The following is a 23,325-nucleotide window of genomic DNA, read 5'->3' as shown; positions in this document are numbered from 1 at the left end:
TAATTGGCTTAAGTTTAATTTGCATATAAATAATATCAGTGAACTGGAAAAGTGTATTAATAAAGAATACTAAATTATTTTATATTTTTAATAAAATATATATTCAATATCTTACAGAAGCTACGGGATTTGGGATAAGGCATTTGCAATGCTTTCTACTCTTTGGCGCTCTGTCTGTCGGCTACGCCTTACGTGTGAATCTCTCAGTAGCAATTGTTGCTATGACGGATAAAAATGCCACCAATCCTGATTTTATGGTAACCTTTAAATAAAATTAATTGATATAATTAATATTATTAAATAATATATTAAATTTTTAGGAATACGATTGGTCAGAAAAAACGAAATCACTTCTACTGAGTAGTTTCTTTTGGGGCTATATTTGTACACAGATACCAGCGGGTCAATTAGCACGTAAATTTGGTCCAAAAGTAATGCTACTGTGGGGTTTGTTGCTTGCTTCAGTATTAACGGTTCTAACACCTTTGATCACTCATATTGGTAATTGGCAGCTTTTATTTTTTATGCGTGTTCTGCAAGGACTAAGTCAAGGAGTAGTGTATCCTTCAGTTCATACAATTCTCTCAAAATGGTCACCACCCGACGAGCGTGGACAATTAAGCACCTATTGTTATTCAGGCACACAATTCGGTACAGTAGTGATGTTGGCTATTAGTGGTTATCTAGCTTCATCATTTTTGGGTTGGCCAAGTATATTTTATGTATCGGGTGGTATTGGCATATTATGGGTTGTTGCATGGAAAGTATGGGGTGCAAATTCACCAAGCGAGTACAAGTCTATATCTGCAGAGGAAAAAAAATTCATTCAAACATCATTAGATGCGGATAGCAATTCTAAAGAAAACGCTAAGCCTGCAAAGATACCATGGGCTCAATTTTTCACATCAGTGCCGTTTTTAGTGTTGATATTAGTGCACAGTACGCAAAATTGGGGTTTCTGGACTTTGTTGACTCAAATACCTTCGTATATGAAAAATATACTCGGTATGGACATCAAGAGTAATGCGCTGTTATCTGCTTTGCCTTACACAGTCATGTTGCTGCTAAGTTTTGTGTTCTCTAGCATTTCTGCACTGTTAAATAAAAAGAAATACTTGAAGAGATCTGTGAGTCGTAAATTGTTTAACACAATTGGTCACTGGATACCAATGATATCCTTAGTAGCGTTCGGATACGTAGGACCTGACAAACTTGGATTAGCAATTTTTCTATTAACAATCACTGTGGGCATTAATTCGGCTACATATCTGGGCTATCAGGTTAATCACATCGATTTATCGCCTAACTATGCTGGTGTGTTAATGGGCATCACCAATTGTATATCCAATATTGTTAGTCTAAAGGCACCACTAGTCGTTGGCTTTATTGTTACAAATGAGGTGAAATAGTTAAATCATATTAGGAGTGAACTTTTAATATTTTTTTCATTTTAGAAAAGTGCTGAACAGTGGCGTATTATATTTTTTATTGCTGCATTTTTTTACTTAATTGGAAATTTATTGTTCATAATTTTCGGCAGAACAAGCGTGCAACCATGGAATAATCCAACAGAGACCCCAAAGCAAAATAATTCAACCCCTGCTGAATAAAAGTTTTGACAATAAAAAAGAATACTCCGAATTTCAATATCGCCGTAAGCTAGTCTAAGAAGTAAAAACTATTAATTTTTTAACAAATAATTATTGTGATTTAGCTGTAATTTAGAATAAATAAGTAATTAACAAAATAAAATTTCAGAAACATAAAATCTTGTATAAAATTTCCAATTAATGACAAATCCTTTTAACGTTCAATAATAAATAATGACATTAATTTTCATAATTTTCTTATGACTGACAAGTTTTAATTGCAATTCAAGATAATTTTATTTATGTAGATTAAAATATTAACGTTAACCGAATTATATTGGTTATATATAAAAATAATTTAGTTTACTTAAAATATATAGTCCGTACTGCTTCGGAGTATTCCACTCAACCCGTTCAAGTATAATCGAATTCTAACATTTGGATCGAACGCTTTAAATATACCAAAATGTTGCATTTGATCTTTCAGTTAATCGAATAGTAAACCTGTTATAATACATAACAGAATTACTCGAAGGGAATATAGTGTTCGAAAATATTTGGGTTCGAACCAAATGCATATTTAGACGTCAAAATGTTTAAACTTTCGAAGAGTTCATATATTGTATTTAAATAACTAGTTTTATAAAATCTAATCTATTTCAGTTTATACTGCATTTTTATATGGTATCCTTGAGTTACTTGATCTATAAGAGCTAAAATAAACAATATATAACAGTTTAAGTAAATCAGGACAAAATACTGCAGAAGTACATAAATATATCGGTTAAAGTTGTAATTATTATTGAAGTTAATTTTATTTATTAATAATATATTTATATACTAAAATTATTATAAGCTTTAAGAAGAAAGTAATGCCTAGAGGGGACGCGATCAACACTGGCGCTCAAAGAGATCAAGGCTTTCTGTTTCGATCCATCTAAAAGAGAAACTTGCTGAGTAACTACACACAGTTATAAACAAATAAGATGGTTACCAAATTAACCTATACCCATTAGCCTATTAGCCTGAACTTAGGTTAGTGAAGGTGCTAGTTGACACCACCTTGAATAAAAAAATAAATAAAAAATAGAAAAAAAAACTTTTATGAAAAAATAAAACTCATAATGAAGTCAAACTATGATATAATTATTATAATCACAATCATTATTTTGAGAATAATGATTTTAAATTTTTTCGGACCGAAATCGTTACCGATTCGATCATGTATCAATGTCAATAAGTATCAATTCTTTATGCTGGCAATTCTGAAGCAAAATATCTTTTCAGTACAAAGATGTATATGTATGTATATTTATCTTTACTTGCGATTTTTTTAAAGTTAATTTATAAATCAGTTAATATTCATAAAACTAATCTACTATGTAATCATAAGTATAAGTATATAATTATTGAATATTGTTTTTATAATAACTTTTCCTTGTAAGTTAAATGAATTACCAAACAGCAAAAAGGCAGATATAATATGTAATAAGGAAGGGAATAATTGAAAAAAAATATTTAATAATTTAGGATAAATTTAAAAATATGTTCAAATATTGCTAACTATTATTAAATTCTGGACTTTTTTTATTTAAACAATGTTTTTCTAATTTTTATTATAAGTACAATGTGAATACATTTCCTAGGATAATTTTAACTTGTAGTCGTAGAATCTCAATAGGTAAGTAATTAACTTTCAAATCGTTTTTAGATTGTTTATATAGAATATCCAATCTATTTGAGTTTATTTTAACTTTATTTTATTTTATTAGTTATTTTATTTATTTATTTTATTTCAACTATTATGTACACACTTCGGACTTTTATGTCCGATGTAGCGTGCGATTCAAATTACTATATTGGATTTAGTTTGCGAAATAGCTATGATGAAGATTTTGATATTTATATTTTTTAGTGTCAAATGCACTAGTCAAATATCTTACTTGGGAGATCTTACAGTACTGGATCAATGTGAACTAATTTTTGATTACTTGTAGGTATATAGTTAGCAATAGTTTCGCTATTATTTTGTATACGTTTGTTTTCAAAACGATGTGATTTCAAGATTGTTCTCCTAATCACGATCAATCGTTCAAACTTACAAAAAAGTTATTTGTTCAATAAACATCATTGATGGCTAATTTACATCACCAAAATATATACTTACACATCCGTTAAATTTTTCATGCAGCAAAATCTAAAGAGTGTTGTATAGGTTGAAGTAGAGTTTTGTTAAATCCACATATCTACCATGTCCATATCATCAATTAGTAAACATATAGCCATCAGAATTGGTGGTTTGTATTCTACCTTTGTTATTTTTATGTGCGGTACTATCATACCTCTAGATCAATGATATCTTGAATGATATTTTTGTTTGACATATATCAGAGAAACAATACTGACAAATTAATATTCAGACCAGTGTTTCTAGCATTCATTTGCGCTTTTAAACCTTCCATTTTAATACGATGAAGCTTTGTTGGCTATCGTTACCATGCATGACACGGTTTATATGTTAGAACAGTTAAACCTGTTATAGTTTGAAGTACATTTTCACTCAAAAATATTTCCAAAAATTATATTACAAGAGAATGATAAAATATTGTTCCTCACATTTCAATAAACATTAACATTTTTTTAAATTACCAAATAAAACATAATATAAATTGGGATTTTATAGTAAACCTAAAAATACGTGTAATTATGTTCTGGAATAAGAACCTATTAGTTTGAGAATAGAACTTGAAATTAATTATAAATCCTAAGATGAGTTGAAAATCACTTTTTTTTTTTTGAAAATCAGGAACGTATTCAGATACTCAATTTTAAACTTTTTAAAAACAAATCAAAATTCAAAAAAAAAATATTATGGAAAAAAGTCCATTATATCTAGTAATAAAGGATTTGAAATATTTTAGTGGATTTTGAACCCTAATAACCGCTTTTGAGTATACCACTGTTAAGGTTATTAAAATCGTATTACGGAATATCTCAAGGAGCTGTAGTATTCTGTATTGTAAAATTTTAAAATAGGTGATTGTGTAGAGTACTAAGAAGAATCAAAATAATGCAATGTCATCCTAAAATAAATCCACTCTTTATTTATATCTAGAGAGTTTGCAAAAGCTAGAAATATGATAAATACACACTTTTATTTAACTGATATAAGGAAGAAAACTAAGTTCGATATACTTTACACAGTCATAAAAATAATTCGATTGTGCTGAGGAAAAAACTTAACAAATCAATAGCGGTGGAAATAAGTCCTCAGAAAATATTTGGGGAAGCTATCATATAGAAAGCAAACTATTCAAAATTACGCCCAATAAGTATAGTTGGATGTTTTCAACTAAAATACTTCCGGCATAAGTAAATAGATCCTCCAAACGCATTCGATAAGTAAATCCTGAAGATGTAAGATCTATTTGGCGTCCAAGGCAGACATTTAAAGATAGTGTTTTAAGGAGTACTAGAAGAAGTGGAAAATGATGAACGTAATAAGAAAAAGAACACACAGCCGATTAAAATGAAAGAGATTTCACTAGTCCCACTCCATGCTTTAAAAGTAATAAATGGTTTGATAAGGAAGTTTTTCATAAATTCGAATAAGAGTTGAAAATTCAAAGAAGTGACTGCCAGTAAAGGGTTAAAAGTATATAATTTAAAGATAATTTAAAGACTTATACCAGTATCAATTATCAAATTAATTAACATTTTTGGCGAGCTTTTGTGTTCATTATTATCAATTTTCACATATGTTAAAATATTTGACAAAACAATTTAAAGTGGTTATTACATGTGGTATGAGGAACAATCGTTTATAACATTGGAGAGGTAAATACGAATACACATTCCTTAAATAAATGTTTATTTAAAAACAAATCATAATTCAAGACATTGATTGTATTTTTAATTAATTTTTATAAATTTCTTTAATATTTGATTTTTTCGACTTAATATTTTAGCAGGTGGTTCAATTTTTGTTTCATGAAATATTTTGAGAAAACCAGCTTTTGATAAAAAACCTCAGGCACGAGCCAAAATAAGAAACAATTGAAAAAAAAACTTTCGAAACTAATTATAACTTCAAAAATAACTTATGGGAGCACGTGATAATTGAAGGTTCATGATGTTCACGATGACATGCAGTTTGTTGTGGGACCAACCACTTGGTCTCTGATTGGCTTTGAACTAACATGTTAACATTTGTTTATATCGTGAAGTTCAAGTTCTCAATTTTTTGGTTTTATTTTTACACATTATAAATAATATATATATAAAAAACATTTATTGCTCTCAATTAAGGTAAACAAATACAGTGGACCTTAACATACATAAAAGAAAATGTTTAAAAAATTTACTTCTCTATAAACACCCATTATCTATTTGCATTTAATAGAAGTACTAATATATAAACAGGTCTCAATAACCACTCCTCACAGCAAGTAAAAGGATTTCTTTCTACACTATATTGTATTATATTCGTTCGTTTTTTATATAGTATTTAATAAAATTAGATCATAACCTAGAATAGTTCACTTTTTAGTGCACGGTATTTTACACCCCTGTAACCACTATTGTAAATAAAGGATGTACTGAAAAATATACCAAAAATACCGGAAACAAAAAACATTTTTAATTGGCATGACAAAGTGAATCAATTCCACGATGTATAACTGTTTTTCTATTTACACGTATGTATGATTGACTGTCAGTCTGTTTATTTATCAGGTAGCTATCATGCAGTTTCTATTTGGTAGTTCGGATAGAAAAATTGATTTTTTTCGAAATATATAAACTGATAGATAATTATAATTATCCATCCTATGTGCAGTAGGTAGAAAGGTGAAGAAAAACGAGGATATAATTTTCGATAGAAGGTTTGTCATTTTAATATATTGTTGAGTGAATCAAAGAATAGGGCACCCGTAAGTTAAGCATCGATCCGGATAAGCCTGGGCAATAACACAACAGTTTTTCTTGAGTTTTTTCGTTGAGAAACATGACTTATAAAAGTTTTGTCAGGGCAGGAACAGCTCAGCTCCATATCGTACAATTGTATATTTCTGTGAACTAATATTACTTAAGATATGTTCAACTTTTTGCTGTAAATTCAGAGATTCCACAATTAGATTATTTAGGTTATGTCGCCGTTGACCAGGTGACTTCGCATGTTAACTAACATCGCATGTTAGTCTTCATCTGTGACTTACAGAAACAGAGATAGTTACGGAAAAGATAGTTCTACTGAAAACTAAACAGCGTGCGGGTTTTACGGTGTACTTCTAGTCCAAGTAGGTGCCACTTCTTCGCTTCGTTGAGATAGCTTCATTAGTTTCTTTAATGCATGTGAGAATATATATATATCCTGTATTTCTATGTTTACAGCAAGAAAATAGACTCTGAGACGGTTAGATGGGTGTTATTAATTTATGTTATTAAAGTTTATTAATTTATATATAAATCAAAATAAGTAATAAATAATAATTTTAATAAAAACTAAAAACAAGAGATTTAATTTAATGAATGGAATTAATGAATAAAAATGGAATTAACTCTTGGAGACTTGGTAGGATGTCAATCCTGACCATCTCGCGTCAGTGTTTAGGATGATCATCTTGTGTCAGTATTTGCGTCAGTAACTGGTGCAACACAAATGGTTTATAATTTAACTTATCTTGTACTTCAAATGATCATAGGCTTTTAGGAAACACATACTGTACTTTTCAGTTCCTATTCGGTGTAATGTCATTGAAAATCAATGCAACTTCAACCATAAATCATATTTATTTCCAATGAACTCTCAATATTAAAATTCCGAATGATGCGAACTATTTTTTATGCATAACGAATTTTTATTTGAGAAGCGTTTATATTTAATTTATTTTTAATGTGTTTACGTAGAAAAAACCGCAAACTGTGTTCTTAGCATACATGAAATTGTAACTAAATTATTTTGAAAAGTAAAAACTTATTTAAAAAACATGCACAGAAGTAAAACTGAAATATCGCGGCACTTTATATGCCGTCCACGTCCCAGTTTTACGTTTTTAATGTCTTCGATTGCCAATTTGGATTTCACGATATTGAAAATGAACTTGAATTCACAATCCATAGGTAAACATCACTTGACTTGTGAGGTAAGTAATTAAATAATCATCGTTTAAGGCACTCCAAGTTTATTTATTTTGTCCTATTGCGATTACGTACTCTGGAAGAAGTACAAATTGTTACGATTGTATTTTATTACGGAAATATTTTGCGAAATGATTCATATCAGCATAGGAAGATTTTATCAATTCATCGCATTGTCAGTTCACTGTCTTCTTAATTGGGTTTTTCTTTATTTCCAAATTTGATAACGAATATTGGTCGTAACACTTTTTTTATACTAATTTTATTACAGTTTAAATATAAAGAGTAAAGTAGAATATAAAAAAATATATGTATATGAAGACACGTATATATGTGGCTAGACATACTTCTAGTCACATTTTTACGTTTGGCAACATTTTGTATTCCACTCCATTGCCGGATATTCTGTGGCCATGTTTCCGGTCAAAACCCAATTTTTCTTTGATTTTGTTTTGTGTAAGTGAAGTCGTTCTCGAAATGAATCAAAGGATTTCAGAATTCTTCGAAATATCTACAATTTAAACTATTTGAGACGATTCAAATCTGACCTTCTAAAGATCAGGTTCTCACAACGTAGTACCATACATAGTATTTTACAAAACGAATTTTGGTTTTTTAATCAAGGTTATGACTACTTATTTATACTTTTGAAGAATATTTAGTAGTATCATTATTATGCTGGAGGATTTGCACTGCTACTTATACATAAATAGTACCTCCATCTATAAGTCCATGGATGTAATATTTTATGTAGAAATTAAATATGATTTTAACCATAATTTAGAAAGTAATACGAAACACAAACATCCATATATACATTGAAAGTTGAAATCCTTTAATAAAGCTTAATTGCGATTTATAAATAAAAATAATTTATAATTCTTTAAAGGATTCTAGCACATGCACCACTGCAAATTTCTAGTCTTCGTTTTTGTAATTTGCAACTTTGCAACAATAACAAGGTTGTCTTGTGTGCTGTAAAAATTTGTCTTACTGTTCATTGGAATATACATATATTCTAAATTTAGTTTAACACAGACTGCATGCGTTAGTAAAGTAAAAAGGCTAGTTATGATTATTTTAATGTTTGTTTATATATATATATATAATAAAAGGTAAGTGCTAATCAAAATAAACTGTGAAATACAGTTATTATTTTATATTAAATGGAAATATTTCATTTGAAAAAATCTATTATATTTTTAATTTATAGTAAACAAACGTAATTATAAATTAAGTTAAAAAAAATAAAGTAAAAAAATTTTAACGAACACTAGGCTTTATAATGCGGCCGTTTTCAAAGTTTGATTTCATACATGATTTTAATATATTATTTTTATATTTACGTTATTTAATTAAAGACAATGTTTTAAGTAATTTAAATTTAAATTATAATAGGTTAATATAGTAATTGAGGGATAATAATTTATGACAACTTTATAGAACTCAAATTAATTAACGAAGTTTGTTAAATATTTATAAAGGTGAACGTAATGGAGCACTCTACAGTGATGATTGGATTATTATCGACTACTTAATAATTAAATATTAAAAAAGTAAGATATTACAAATTTGTACTATTTGTAATAAAAACCATTTGTAATAGTAATAAAAACCATAATAAAATTAATCGATTAAGAATATTGGATTTTATAAAAAGTGAGTCATATACGTACTATGTAAAACATATTTGGAATTTCTGTAAGAAATACTGCATCAATTTTTTTTTCTACTAGATAAATTGATAGTAATATAGTGTTCTAATTATTATTATAACACTTTTGAGTGTTGTGTGATAAGACTTCCCATGCCCTGAAGTTATTGTTTTTCAGGGGTGTTTGACAAAAAAAATTTACTGACTGTAATGAAGAAGGTACCATATTCATATCCTTAAAATCAAAATTACTACTTTAAAGCAGGCATTTTGAATCGATTGAGGCCATAACAGAAAATTTAGTGAAAGAGTTGAAGAACACCATACCTCAAAAGCGGTATAGTACTACTTCAAAAGCGATCAAATAAATTTTTAAACTTTTATTTTGTGAACCAATCCAATCAAAACTTTTATACTCCACAATAGGAAATCTTTCTGTGACAAACAGAAAAGTGTGAAATACTGAGTGACTTTAAAAATGTAATTTCTTGATCTAATGAGTTTTAGGGGTAACCATATGGTTTGGGTTTGAATTGTAATTGTCACAAATCAAATCCTTTCGAATTTGAAAAGTGGAATCATATGTAACATACATATCCAATGTACAGTTTAATTAATTAAATTAATTTGAAATTTTGAGTTTTGTCAATTTTTGTTGATTATACGGAAACGACAATTCCAGTTGCTGTGTTCTTTTTAAAATTAACGCGTAAACTACAGCTACATAAAAAGTCGATATAAAAAGTTTGATTTGTTTAACTTAAAAGCTTAGAAATCAATTTGCATTGAAAATTGCAAACATCCTTCTCTATGTGCAGGATATGAATGTATTGGCTGTTTTCATCATGTTATTTAAATGATGTATTTTCTATAAAGTGTCTAATATCTCCTACATTAGTTTGTTAATATCTTGGTAAACGGAATATAAACTATTCTCATATGCCTTGTCCCTGCATAAAAATTTAAAGTTTTGTATAAAAACAATTTAATCATCCAATTAATATTTATATTATTAAGTGAACCTTTAATATAATAGATACTAGGAACTCTTAATGAGATGGTACTGTATATTATATGAAAAGAATAATTGTGATATAAATAAATATAAGCCACTTATTACGAGTATGCAAAAAATAATTATCGTAACTAATTGGGCTTTTGATTAAGTATGTTATTATAATAAGAGATTATAAAAAAATTTTTAAATTTTGGAACGTTTATTTTTAATTCGTAGTCTAATAAAATCCCCGTTGTTAATAATAGCAACATCTTTAACATTTTCAGGGCATATTAGGTCTGGATATTATGTGTAATTTAGTTATTAGAAAAATACTTGCATGGCTTAAATTTTAAGTTTAACTTGAAATATATATTATAAAATTCGATAATTTAAAAAAACAGCAATTTAAAAAACTATTAATAACAGCTTAAACGTTTTGAAGTGATTTAAGTGTGATGAATTATGAGAACATAAAAATATTTTAAATTCCGCAGCACTACAGATTTTGCAACAATAAACTAATGTATTATTAATTCTAATTTTAATCACAAAATATATTATATTTACATTATATTATAAATATAATATGAGATCGTATGAAGTAATGAAATAGCAAACATTTTTTTGTAATACATGTAATATTAATATCTTTGTTTAAAATACTATTTCAGCCAGTAATTTAGTTCTACATAAATATTGTAATAATTTGTAGGAGGATGTCCAATAATATTTTGAAATACTATATCACACTCATTTAAATAACTCTTTATCAATTTAACTCAATATGATTTAATCTAATATCAAAATGCATTAAGTTATCATCCAAAAATTTGCACTATATCTTTCTGTATCTTTCAGTAGCAATACCGTAAAATGTTACACATAATTGCTTAACCTTCCCCGGTGTTGTTTATGCTAAGACCCATTGGATTTTATATGCTCTGAAACCGAACACTAGTAATGTTGCCATTGCCAGTTCATCGTATGCACCGGCAAGTAACCTCGAATGATCTTAAAACATTAGTTGAGCAGCTATTGCCACCTATGTTCTGACAAGTTATCAAAAATGGAACCAGTAATAAAAATATGTTGCAATAGGTATTTAAATAATATTGAATTTCGAATCTAATGGGAAGTTCTGAAAACTATATTGAAATTTATAATTTAATTTTTTATTCTTTTTATATTTATGATGTGATTTGTTTAAATTCGCTTGGGTAGCACAAAATAAATAATTTAGTGTTATGTTTTGCTTAAAAATAATGACTTTAGTAAATATAAAATAATATATACATTACTGCATAAATTTTATTTTACAGTTCCGTACTAACTGGTTTATCTAAATTCTAGCGATGAAGCTTGATTTGCTAATCTATGTGTAGTACGTCATTCAAATAGTTTTACTCATTGTTTTTTATTAAATTTTTCTACAATTAATTTACAATTAAATTAATTTGTTCAATTTTCTTTAAAATAATTTTTCACTTGACCATTGTATTATACATAGAATAAATACATCAAATATGCAGCGAAAGCAATATATAAAATATGTAAGACCGTGACAGCTGTCACTTCATTAATCATTGTCTTTTGTTTTTATATGCTATCTGAAGCATGATTTCTACACCTCCATTGGTGTTATTATATAATATCACAAGTACAGGATTGTCATTATCTTCAACTTCATTATAATTACGCATAGATAATAAAGCCAGAAATTTGTTCATTCTTATATATTTGAGCAAATTACCGTGTTGTTGCGAATGACAGACCCAGTGCTGTCGTTTATTATCTATCGAAAATTTGTCACACATATATATAGTTGGTTGTATGGCAACTATTGTACGAAACTAGTACACGATGGTATGTTGTTTATTGAGCATTATCTATTTATTACAAATTGCCAGACCTTTTTTAGTCGATTTCCATAAATCATAGATATTTACTCTGGAGATCGTACCAGACATTTATAACATATCAATAAATGAGAACATTTCAGTCAAAATCCTGTCCTTCTACACTAGCTAGACTAGATTTTTTATGTATTGATTTCAAGCATTAGATGCCGTAAACGAATATAGAAAGGTACTTACAATCAGACCTAATCTCATGAGATGAAATTCCTGGGAGTTAAGCATTTGGAAATTATTTTCGTTTTCTACAAAACTTATTATTTTGTTTTTATCCCATAATAATAATTCACTAATTTCGTATAATTTTATATAAAACTCATTTCGAAATCAGAAAATTTTAAATTCTAATTAATATAGTTAAAGAGCTATAAAAATAGCTATAAAGCTAATAATACTTGATATATTAACTTATGATTATAATTGTAAAACAGTAATAATAATAAAATTTTCTCTTCAAAAAAGTTGTAAGACTATATCTTTTAGAGCATCTGTTCGATTTCACACAATACTATAATCATTTTATATGTATATATCATATAATTTATGTATTAATTTCATATTAAACTGAATGCTGGTACATCAATAAATAGATTTTAAATACGTATTATAAATTATAACTGATTAAAAGATAAATGGAGATGATTTAAGACCGTATTAACCGTATTGAAGAATTTGTGGAAAGCAAACTACTTAGTATAACTTATTAACGTGATGTGATTTAGACTTAACTAATAAATATTATATGGAGCTTCATATTACTAAAGTGATAATATGGGAAACCGTGGCGTATACGCAATCTTTACTTATTATAATTTTAAATAAAAAATGTGTCATTAGGTCCAACTGAATTGTGGCCTGCAATTAAAGTAGACAGAAAGCTTGTTAAATCATAGGATTAAATGATTTATGGGACAAAAGCTGTACTAAGAGGAACTACTTTGAAGTTTAGATGATTATGTATATTACTAACCTGTTACAAAATTAATTTTTAATAATATAGCAAACCATCAGGTAATATATATATATATATGCTTGTTGTATTTGTATATTCAACTAAAGTAACATTTGTATAGTATAGCATTGTTATAGTGTTTTTTTATTGTTATAAATAAAACTTAAGAAAAAACGACTTGAATTATTTTACTGTGATTATTATTTAGTTTTTGATGCCTTGACTTTAGTCCTGAAGGTGTAGACAAGTCGCTTTTACTTAATTTTTCTTTATGATAACTATAAAAATTGACCAATTAGTCTGTGTCAACACTTATATACTTATATGAAATCCCTATCAGAGCTTTTTTAACTGTATAGAATAGATTTTGTTCTTGCTTTCAGAGAACATATACTAAAATTGAAACGATACAGATAATATCTTATAATTTATTATATCTTTCAATATTTTCAAAAGCCTTATTCGAAGATGTTTTGTAGCATAATCTGATCATATCTGGTCATATATTATTACTAGTTAACCTACTTTTTATTATCTGTGTAGAGTATATCAAAGCACCGCCTTTATTACTTTTGTATCGAATTGTATTGAAAAGATTTTATAAATCAAACATTCTGAGGGCAAATAAATCATTATTACATTACATTTATATTTAATTGTTTTCAGAGCTAAAAATATTATATAAATTGTTATTATCTCTAGTAAGATAAAATGAAATAAAATATGTAACTTTGATTTAATTATTATTGATTGATAAGTATTTCATAACCATTCACGCTTCAATGAATATTATCCAACGTAAATAAACTGATAAGATGTAAAAGTGTGAATTGATTGAATTTTAAACGATATAACCTACAAAGGCTTAGCGTAACCTACATAGATTCGCTATGAAAATAATTCTCTTCAAACGCAACTCAGGATCAATACAAGGTGAAGTATGTTCTCTTCAAAAATTTTTTAATTAATTATCTAGAATTTCAATTGATGTGGCAAGAAAATTATTCCTAAAAACGTTGATAAAAAGACAATACAAATTGTTAACTCATGTCAGTTGGTGAAGAATGCACTCAACATTGTATATCCACAAGCACTGCTCTTGGGATTGTTGTGTTATGCGAGATACAGGGGCGTAGTTAAGAAAGATGAAATTAAGTTTTAAAATAAAAATAATTTAATTATTGAATTTATATTTATTAAAAAAGAAACAATTATAACTATTCTATTATAAGTATTACAAGAAAAGGAAATGTATATGTAAGGACTGCTTTAGCAATTTAAATAGATTGTTTTAAAACTTCTTCGCAGTCAGATATTTGTATCTGCTTCCTTTCTTAAACCCCCCTTTTCTTGACTTCCCATTTTCACATAATCCTTTGGAGTGGTGTAAATTCAGTTCCCTAAAGATGAAGATATTGGTTCTAAGAGCAGTTTATGAAATTCCTATTACTCTTTCGTATACCCACGCTTCGAACTTTCACTTCAAAAATTTTTTAATATTCTTTATATCGATTGAATGGATACCTATTAAGAACGTAAGAACTTACTTAAGAAGTTACTAATGGATACCTATTAGTAAGTGTAATGCAATATACCATAATTGCAGTTTATTGGTCGTACTGATGTTTGTATCTTTCAAATTTTTTATGAATTTTTTAGTGACTGATTTTGTCATTAGAATATGATATAAAATCTTTTCGGAACAAGAGTTATTATAAGAAGTAAATTAATGTAATTAAATTTATGACGTCATATAAGTTTTCAATTACTGTCACGTTTTGTTGAATATTACTTAATCGTTAACATATCATGACTATCGTTTTGGTTTCGTACAGTTTTGGATCATAAACGACTGATAGATGATAACTTTTCCAACAGTTCGGTTATTATCTTTTCGTTGTCTACCAAAAACTTGTCAATTTTCGAGATACAGTCAAATAAAATAACACAACTTTCATTTATTCACTGAAATTTACGAACGAATCATCCGCCCAAAACCCTTCTGTGAATGTTAAATCCGAACCACAAAGTTTATGAAGAGATCTGTTAATCTTATAAGAGTGATAATATGGTATCATACAGTAATATTAAGGTTTTAATTTTATAACAAGGATCAGGCTTATAAGGAAATAATGTTTAAAGGTATCAAATGGTCAATGCAGCGTAGTCAGTGAGATATAAATTATGTTTCGAAAAATATTGAAATATATACTGCTTCGGTGTGGTTCGAATTAATTGAGATAACTTTGCATCAATGACTGAGATGTAGTACTATAGTTGTAGTTAACATTAAAGACAGAAATTGTGTTGTTACATAGAACAAGATTGTTTTTCATTTGTAGTGCCAATACAGAAAAGGAAGAAGAAGAAATAAAGTCATAAGCTCGTCAAAATCATAATTGTTGTTGTTTTCAATGCAAATTATAAAACTAAGATTGAAAGATACATCAAAATTTCGATTCAAATTTGTTAATGAGAGATGAGGCTATTTGTGCCTCGTCACTTAGTCAAAGCAGTGTTATTCAGTAATAAATGTCAACATTTGTATCTTTTAAAAGCAAATTATCACAATTTTTGAATAACATGCATTTTCGTCATAACCCAAAAGAAACAATTTTGATGAGCCCATGACTTTCTGCTTAACATAACCCTTAACTAGAATTTATATACATAGATATATCATTTGATTTATAAACAAATAATTTTTCCTCTTCCATAAATTTTTTTTACTGATACACATTTTTTTTACTGTGATAATCGTACAAAACTTTATATAACATTAATTTAAATTTTTCTTCGACTTGTAATAGATTATTGTGATCTCTTTTATTTACACTTTTTTATTTGCTTCGGTACCATTTCAGTCTCTAGATATTGAGAAATTTTTTCTATAACTTAAACACCAATCTAGTATATCGAGCTTTAGAGATGGTAATTGTAGTCAATCGTCGTTCGTATAATAATGTAAAATTTGCATATAGTGGTTATCGTTAGGTGCCGCTTGTAGTTTTTGTTGTAAGTATAACATACAACCTACCTATGTAGTTAGGTAGTTTAATTTGAACCGCGTTATTTCAAAAACCAAACTCTATATCGGCTTATGATTAAGTTCTCAAAAGATTAAAACATATGAAATTCTTTAGTTAAATCGCAGCACCTGGTAAATAGGAATCTTTCTGAAGTATTTTCTCATTATACATATATCGATTTATTCTCATAATATTCAATGCGATTTCAAATTAATTATTTCTTCTACAAAAAATAGATGGATAAAGAACATATAAGTGGACATTAATTTGTTTTATTAAGCTGCATATATAACATTACAAATCAAAGACTATAAACTAAAAATTGTTTTATAATTTAATAATTAAAAAGAATTCTAAATAATGCATACCGGTTAGTACTGCTCTTTTCAAGTTTTTATAAATTCGCTATGAAAGATGACGATGAACTTCTAGTCTTAGTTCTTGTTTTTAGCCGTAATAAATAAAGTTTGCAAATGGAGAATATATATATAATTTAAATTTATACAACAATCAATTAATTCATGAAGAGCTAAATTAATTTTTTTTGAAGAATGTATACTTATTATTATAAAAATTCTTCTTAAACACACATTCATCCCATGCACAAAGAAATTTTTTAAAAATAGATCATTTACATATTTTATAAAACATTATTAACTTAAACCAAGTAACAAGCTCAGCACGATTTAAATTTAAATTTAGAATAGAGTTCTACTAGTGCTAGAGTTCATCAAAGAAACAATCACATCTTTATATGTAAAAAATTATTGCTCTATTCCACATTTGATGTGGGAGAGCTAGTAGAGCAATGTAACCACAACTTTAATTAGAATGGGTTAACCATAAAAAATAATGTGATTTGATTTATATGTAGATATATGCAGTATATAGTGCTAACCAGCTTTTATAAATTTAAGAACGTAAATTTCTTGTAGGTTTTTTAATAAAAATTGGAAATGTATTCTATTATACAATATAGAAAATAGCGGTTTTAATAAGATTTAATTAATATTTAATTAAGATTTATTTAGATTTTTCTATGACGATTAGAAGGGCTGCAAGAAGTATATACTAAGAGTAGTTAGCACTATGTTTATTTAAATGCTATTATATATGATTTTCATTATAATATTAAGTTAATTTATAAAATCGACTAGTTTCAACTAAATTACTTAGTTAAATTTTTTGTACGTGACTTTGTCAGCTAAAATCAATTAATATATTTAACAGCTGTAAAATAAATGTATAAATAACTTTAAAATATGATTGACTGCTTCGGATATTTATATATATATTTTATATAAAAAAAGGTTGTATATTACCCTGCAAAAGTTATAAATCTTTTCGTTATTGGCTTAAGCTTACCAACTGGCACTGTTGATATGTGATTCTTGTAAAAATCTTTGCAAAGCTTTGTTGAAGCTAAAATAACATCGATTGCTGAAAAACTTCAATTAAATTAAAAATAAATATCAACTGAACCTGAGCGAGCAAATGAACGAGTGAATATATAAAACACATTGCAGCTCCTACAATAAGTTCAGTCAAACTGATATTGTTGCGAGTCGCGGAACGTCAAATAGCGCGATCGATCGCTGTGTTTTGGTCACATAATCATGTGGAACTGTATATCTATGAGATACAAGTATTGAAGTACGGATAGAAAACATTTTCACCCAACGCCAAGCTTAACTTTAAATAAGCCAAACTCCAAACCGCATGAACATGAGCATGTAATGTGTACAAACTGAAAAAGTTCGTGAAATTCATTTATTTATTTATGCACTTGAATAATTTTTTAATTGTTTAAATAATTTACAAACTGAAAAAAAAAAAAATTGTGATATTTAAAAATAGTGAATAATCGAAATTTATGATTTCAACGTTAATCGCTGGTGAACTTCAAAAGAGTATACATTTTTTTGTAATTTTCAGTTAAAACGAGAAGTGCAAACGAAACCAAATTTGAATTGTACTAACAATAAAAAAAAATTAAAATAAAAAAAAAATTAAAGTAAATAAATAAAACTAATATTAAATAGTTACTAGAGTAGTAAAGCCATGAAAATACCAAGTGTAACAAATACCAACGGCACGATGACCGTGAGCACACCCACCGCAAACGATAAGGATGTGGCAGCCGCACCAGCGAAGAAGGGTTAGTGTTTTTAGTTGTTTTTAATAAATTTTAATTTATTAACATGCAATAGAAAATGCATAAAAATGCATTATAAAATAACGATAAATAAGCACTCGAAATTAGAACAGCATTGAGTTTAGTAACTGAATTGCGAACAAGAATTCCATGTGCCAGTTGTGGTGACCTGCAAAATTATCACTGTAATAGATTTCCTTCAAACAAACTGGTAATGTCTGATGTCTGGCAGCAGACAATTCGAAACAAATTATTTTGCATTAGCAGTATAAAGGCGAAGAGAAGTGAGCAGTGCTAATAACATTTTTAGATTTATGGATAAATTATTGACTTCAGCTTTTCAGTGTAAATTTGCGATTATAATTTATTTATTTTATTTTGCTACTGAAATTTGTTAACAGCAAGCAGTAGCCCGCAGAAATATTTACTTGCCCCACATTAAGTGTTTCCAGCACCTAATAGAGCGTAAACTCCAATTGAGGCAATTTCGATTTCTACGGGTGCTACAGTCTAGTCAGTATCAAAATCAGACTTAGACTTAGAGGCAGAGTCATAGTCATAGTCATAGTCATAGTCATAGTCATAGTCAGAGTCAGAGTCAAATAGAAGTAGAAGAATGTGTTTCAACTAAAGTATGCATTTCATTAAAATTATTTTGCTAATTCATTTAATTATGTGCGCAGTCGCATTAGCGGTGATAGGTTGGCTTTCTAACTAATAAAATTGCAAATCTATATAAGGTTAAAACAACACTGAAACTCGCAGTAGAAGCAGGAAATCTTGTTCATGTCTACAATACAAAATGAAATCAGGAAAGTTAAGAACTCATACATAACATAAACACGCTACATCTGGTATCTGGTAATTGCTTTCAGGCGATATATTATTTGCTGAAATTGCAATATAGTAATATTAATTTACTGTTAAATACAAGAAACTACATTCCTCTGCAACAAACTACTTTCGTTTATAAATATTATTTAAATAATTTTATGAAGCCAATTAAATTAATATATAAGTACATTAAGAACTAACCATAGGAACTTAAACAAATATATTAATTTATATATAAAAGTACAAGTACAAATAAACGTAGTTTGCCATTTTACTACCACAACTAAACTGAAACAATCCATTCTGTTGAATTTAAACAATTTAACAGATCTATAGTCCTCACCAATAAATTATTGAGACAAACTGTCAAAAATGCATTACCCTAAAAACCTGTTTCTACTGAAAGCAAAAGCTGGGCAATCACAGACAAAATGCTTAATTGTTTGTTTTTTCCTGTTAATTTCCACAATTTTTATAGTGAGTATAGAAAGAAATGCGCAGTTTCTCTACTTGACTTCCTGTACATCAGTGACCAGGAAGAATTTACACGGTCACTTTAAATGAGTTCCCAAGATCTAGTTGGTGCATACAAATATACTCGTTCAAGATAGTTATGTACTGACACTCACACTAAGAACAATTTAGGGTTTGATAAAATATACTCATTGTGGAACCATTTACCGAATAATAATTAACAATAAGAGAAATGTGGAATCATGACAAGAGAAGTGTATCCCATCTGAGCACAATTTGATTTTTTGGGACATTTCGATATTACACAAATGTGTCCATAAGCATTTTATCAAAACTTTTATTAATTTCCCCCAAATCTGTTCAAAATATTTTATATGAAGAGACTGATAAAAATTATTTGAATTTAAAGGTTTATTTAAAAATTCAAAATTAGTCCAAAAACAAGAAAGGGTTGACAAGCAAACGAAAATATAAAAAACGTTTACTATTACTTCAACAGCGATTTCGTTGACAAGAAAATGCTTCAGAAGGTTATATATGTGATTCCATGAGACATAATTGGGTATTTAGTCTTTCGTTCAAGTAGTGTGTATGAGCAGTTTTGTATCTAAATATGAAAATCTTAATTTTTAAATCAAAATATGAGATTAATAAAAGAATTTATTTTTGGAAAATTTGTATTAGAGATGTCCGATAAATTCATCAGTTCGTAAAGTTTTGAAGTAGATTGTTTGTGTCTCAAAAATACCATTACTATTCCGGTCAATAATATTTCAGTACCTCCTGCGAGTTTTCCACTTCGATTCTAATTCTATAGGATTTTTCATTTTCGAAAAATTGTGACTTGGTCATATTAACTTTAATTTTTCTTAGTCAATTTATTTAACATTATTTAAGAGATCAGATCATTTATTTAATGAGATGGTTCTAATCCTTGTCTTGTTAATTCAATCATTATTTGATTCTCTTCTATGTTCTGCTGTATTGGAACTTAATTCAATGATATTACGCTTAATTGACCTCAGTTGAGTTGTGCACTGTTTGACTAGCTTTGATAAGGAACTGTGAATAAACCTCTCTAAAATTGGGACCCAACTGTCTTACATTTGGTATTAACATATATACATTTTTGTTGATATACTAAAGCGAGATATGTGATTTATGTCTAATACATCATATATAGTTCATACAGCTAAATCAAAAGAAGCAAGCTTCTTTAAATTTAAATAAATTTAAATTATAAATTTAAATATTGATTCGAATGTTTAATTTTTAATATTATTAAAAAAGGAGAAATAACTTTGTTGATAACTTAATTCTCTTTTTCGTTAACTACAGTATTATCAATTCAAATTATGATCGTAATTATTAGAACTTCCATATAATCGTTAATGTCACTTAAATTACTTATTATATTAAATGATTCAGCTTTTTACAAATTTGTAATTATTAAGCGAATTTTATTTCTATATAAATATAATATATTAAAAACAAATTAAAAACAGTTTAATTTTACATCATTAAGAGAAAATAAAATCGTTCACTTTTGTGAAAAAAAATAATAGTTTGTTGTACTTACTTGAAGTACTAATTTACATCAAATCATCATAGCTCCAAATACAGAAAAATTGAAACTAATCTGCACTGTACAATGTCCGACTGCAGATACTTTAATTATTCGCAAATTATGCCGAAATTAAAATGCTAATCATGTTTTAAAACTATTCAAGAGGGTATAGAGCATCATATTCACTAATCATTTCCGAAAGCGAGAGGTCCAACTGAATGAACAAAATATAAGTTATAAGCCCACAACACCGCAACAATTAAGAAAAAATGGAATTCATTGAATTATCAGAACCTAACTCTCGACAGGTGTTATATAGAAACCTTAATTACTATTCAAAAGTAAAAAGTGATGATGACCAGACTCGATTCAAAATAATATACGAATCTACAAGTAGATAATTAAACTTATTGTGCTATATGAGCGGCCAAATCTGCCATTACAAAATTATTTAGTTTTGTTAGAATTTAGTTTCTTTCGTCAAAACGGAAGGTAATAATCAATTTAATTACAAAATTTCAAAGTTGCCTAGAAGAAAGTTCTATAGGTTTCATAATATGATAATGTATTCAGACTTGTAAAGACCCATAGAGATCTGCGAATTGATTCCATGGAAAAATATATTAACGATAAAGAAATAAACGATCTAAACTTTACACAAATTATCATTAGAGCACAGGGAACTTCATATTGTAGATGTAGAGTATATAACAGAAAGATTATATGCCATAACTGCACTCTTATATCGTAAACCTTATATTGTTATATTGTTCCCTAATTAAGGGTGTAAGTTCTACAAACACGAATTAACCAATCGACCATCAAACATTACTTATTAAACTTAAGTAATAAGCGACAATTTTTTAGGGAAGAAATATACTATACATCTATTTCATCTATTGTCCAAGGTTCATTAATTGTACTAAAAATTATGTATGACTAGGCACGTAGCTAGAGATTGGGGTGTAAATTTATTTCTATTTAAAATAAATTTCTTATCACAGTACATATTTGTATTAATAATAGAATTTTTTTGTTAACAAATAATTCTAAAATTCGAAGCTATAGAAAATTCTTACTTAGTACTTCACTTAAGATATCAATTGCTGTTTTCGGAGCAAATTATTTGGTAATCTAACACGGTATTCAACTGTTAAGGTGGAAGTGATTACCACTAAGTTAAAGAGCTGTCTAAAAGTGCTCACAGTTATTTAAATAATATTTATTTGTCGTTATTAAAGTATTTTAGTCGTCAGTCGAATGAGCCTTGTAAGACAGTGTACATTGTAATAGATAAAAAATTATTCTGTGACGTATGATTCTCCAGTATAGTGGTTGGGATATTACTATTATAAAATAGTGCATAGGAATTAATTAAGCTTGTTTGAGATATTGTATCACTTCGTAAACTCAAAGATTTTAAAGAACTCATGGACAAATGCCTCGAAGATGAGGAACCAATATGTATATTCTTTGTGACTGTCCAGCAATAATCACGCACAGAAAAAACTTCTTTCATATGAAATTTCTGTCACCAGAACAGATTAAGAGCTTTTCTCCAGATTTAGTTCTGGACTTTTTTCTCAAAGCTTTAAAGGGTTTTGTGAAATTAAAAGTGAATTTGGTACAATAGGACACTTCTGGCCACAGTGCCGGCTGTTGGGCGATTTTACGATAATAGATTGTCGTAAAATTTTTGCGTGATTAAAATATCTTGATTGAAGATTGGATTCTAATGTTAGTCTAAAAGATCTGATTAACCCCTAGAATCAATCGCCATTATAATCTAACCTAAACGATTTACTGTAGTTTAATCACCTAGTTAAAGATTAACATATGTTAAAAAATCGATAATGATGATTGTATTCGATTATTTTAAGGATAAGACCTCAAAACACTAATGAGACATAATTATGTAGATTGAAAAAAAATATTTTTATAGTTAATATTGATTGTTACATATTTCTGAAATAGCAAATAATTTAAACATATTTTAACGTGTAAACAAAATATTAAATAC

General features: G+C 27.7%; 2 protein-coding genes across 2 annotated transcripts in view; both read left to right on the top strand.

The window, feature by feature from the left end:
* The window catches only part of LOC119675067 (putative inorganic phosphate cotransporter), a 4,869-nt gene extending 3,143 nt beyond the window's left edge, over positions 1-1,726 (top strand). Inside the window, exons 2-4 of the mRNA XM_038086253.1 lie at positions 118-257; positions 321-1,400; positions 1,455-1,726. Coding sequence (XP_037942181.1) covers positions 118-257; positions 321-1,400; positions 1,455-1,610 — 1,376 coding nt within the window. The 3' untranslated portion in view covers positions 1,611-1,726. The remainder of the gene's footprint in view (positions 1-117; positions 258-320; positions 1,401-1,454) is intronic.
* Positions 1,727-18,251: 16,525 nt separating this feature from the next.
* Positions 18,252-23,325, top strand: part of LOC119678253 (putative inorganic phosphate cotransporter) — a 58,354-nt gene continuing 53,280 nt past the window's right edge. The window contains exon 1 of the mRNA XM_038089984.1: positions 18,252-18,433. Coding sequence (XP_037945912.1) covers positions 18,337-18,433 — 97 coding nt within the window. The 5' untranslated portion in view covers positions 18,252-18,336. The remainder of the gene's footprint in view (positions 18,434-23,325) is intronic.

This window comes from Teleopsis dalmanni, chromosome 2, assembly GCF_002237135.1.
Source record: "Teleopsis dalmanni isolate 2A chromosome 2, ASM223713v2, whole genome shotgun sequence".
Taxonomy (NCBI): domain Eukaryota; kingdom Metazoa; phylum Arthropoda; class Insecta; order Diptera; family Diopsidae; genus Teleopsis; species Teleopsis dalmanni.
Note: the sequence above shows the minus strand (reverse complement) of the source record. Positions and strands in the feature narration are given on the sequence as shown.